The 2208-nt window shown below is 38.1% G+C and overlaps 1 protein-coding gene across 1 annotated transcript in view; it reads left to right on the top strand.

The window, feature by feature from the left end:
- sdccag8 (SHH signaling and ciliogenesis regulator sdccag8) overlaps positions 1-1064 on the top strand; it is a gene marked incomplete at its 3' end in the record, with an annotated part of 65614 nt that extends 64550 nt beyond the window's left edge. The window contains exon 18 of the mRNA XM_080849363.1: positions 1026-1064. Within this exon, the coding sequence (XP_080705489.1) occupies positions 1026-1064 (39 nt within the window). The remainder of the gene's footprint in view (positions 1-1025) is intronic.
- Positions 1065-2208: the final 1144 nt, after the last annotated feature.

Below are 2208 nucleotides of genomic sequence, written 5' to 3'. Positions count from 1 at the left end.
TTTCTTTCCCCAAAATCTGCTCCATCCTGGAAAGGCTAAGGAGCCTCTTGTTTAGATGTTTAAAAAAGTTTTTACCAGTCTGCCAAATGTGCCAATTATTTCTGATTTCATATGAACATCTCCATCTGTGCCCCTTTAAGAGGCCTCAGATACAATGCACTTACAGAGTTTGAGTAATAAAGGCTTTTAAAACAATCCTCTTCTCATAGAAGCCCATGCTGTCACACATTAGCCAACAACATAACGACATGTAACAGCATGGATCAGCTAACTAAGAGATACATAGTTCCCAAAGAGGAAGTCCTCCGTTTTTAAAACAGGACTGAAACAAGGAAAACAGGAGTAAAACAAGACTCTCCGAGATTTAATTGGATTTATGGTCGGTAATAAACAGCCCTGATAATTACAAAATAATTATAAATTCTGGCAAAAGAACTCAGTGAAAAATAGTAATTCTAAGATAATTGACAAAATCAGTCTAAAGTCATATTGGCTCGCTGGCCCTGGCACATGGTGCAGTGGCAGATCTGCTAGGATGGGAGGCTCTGTCGCTCTCTGCCAAACATAGCTGCTTACGTCCAAGGTTAGGCAATCAAAGTGGAAATTTGTTTAAATAAATAAAAAGTAGAATATAGTACTATCCAGGAATAGAAATGACAGATTACAATAAAAACTTTGTTCCTGGTCTTCAGTTTTAAAACTGAGGTTTGAGGTGACAAAGCACACATGGGATTCATTTTTGTTGTACTTAATTCCTAAAATAAAAATGTTCATTTGTATGTGTTTAAAACTTCATTGAATTAGTTGATCACAATATACAAAGAATCCTTAGGGTTAATTTTAGAGCTACTGTTATGCAACAACACGAGTAGGACACTGTACTTAACCATTTAAAAACAACAAACAAAACAACAACCATCGGATTCATGAAACTGGTCGATCTTTGAATAGGTGTGAAACCCTGAATAGCTGTTTTGTAGGAATAGTGACCAACAAGTAATGGCCTGCTTCTGTGTCTCTTTCAGACGCCTGGTGCCGACCGACCCGCCTCAGCCTCCACGTGAAAAAGTGACCTTTTGAGACATTTATTTTGGTTTTTACTTTTATTTTAGCTGGTTATTCTCATTCAGTTGTGTTTCAGAATAACAACGCAAACAGTTAAATTAACTAAGTATGGTGTTTCAGAATAAACAGTTTTATGTTGTTATTTTGACTAAGTGGTGTTTGAGAATAACCAAACCGTTTTGTTTTATAGTTCTAGTCAGTGCTGTGCTGTGACACTACTGAATGATTTAGCGAAATACCACTGACTTTCACACGCCTTTGGCTTCGTGCCTTAGCCGTCAGCTGAACCCCTGGAATAAGACTGAAGACCCAAGTGTGTCTTTAAGCCGACTGAGCTCCAAGTTTCTCTAAACTGTCATCTGGACAGGTTCAGAGTACATATTGTTTGTGTGTGTGTGTAAGGAATTGTGTGAGGCTAGTCAAACAGTTTCAGGTCCGATGCTCAGGATTGGAGGTTAGAGGCAGGGATAGGTTCCTCTGTACCCAGCTGGGGTGGCGTTGCTAGGGCACCGGCCTCTCCTGTAAAGAGGTCTCTGTGTGTGAGGCTGGTCCTCAACCATGCTCACACTTCAGACACTGGTAAAAGGTCTGAAGAACTCCCCCTGACCAGGCCAGTGCTATGCTCCGCTTTGAATGGAACAGTGCTACCACCATCATGGTATGATAGTTTCATTATAGCACAAGAATGCTTCTGGGAGATACAAACCTGCACTCAACAGGATCAGTTCTACACATATTTGTTGAGAATAAAACAGGCAATATTTTTTAAACTTTTCATAGAACCATTTTTGCTAAGTTTTGTATGCTCTTCTTCAGTACTGTAGTGTATTTTTTTTTTTAAATATGAGTTGAATTTTCAATGTGTAAAATATATGTACTTGCAGCTCTTTTTAGAAGTTTTACATACACTGATCTAAAGTTTATGTTTGGTCCCGTGTTTAATGAACTCAAATAAAACTTCCTATAATTTCTTCATGGTCACGAAAACCTTATTTCTGTCTAGTTCTGTAATTTCTTCACGCTCACAAAAAGCTTATTTCTCTCTAGTTCTGTGCACAAATTCATGTCTGTTGCCAGTCATGCAATATCTATAGTTTACTGCCTAATGCAATGATTTAATTCCTTACATTATATCCTTTTATA

Source organism: Sprattus sprattus (assembly GCF_963457725.1).
Source record: "Sprattus sprattus genome assembly, chromosome: 12".
In the NCBI taxonomy this organism is placed as follows: Eukaryota; Metazoa; Chordata; class Actinopteri; order Clupeiformes; family Clupeidae; genus Sprattus; species Sprattus sprattus.
Note: the sequence above shows the minus strand (reverse complement) of the source record. Positions and strands in the feature narration are given on the sequence as shown.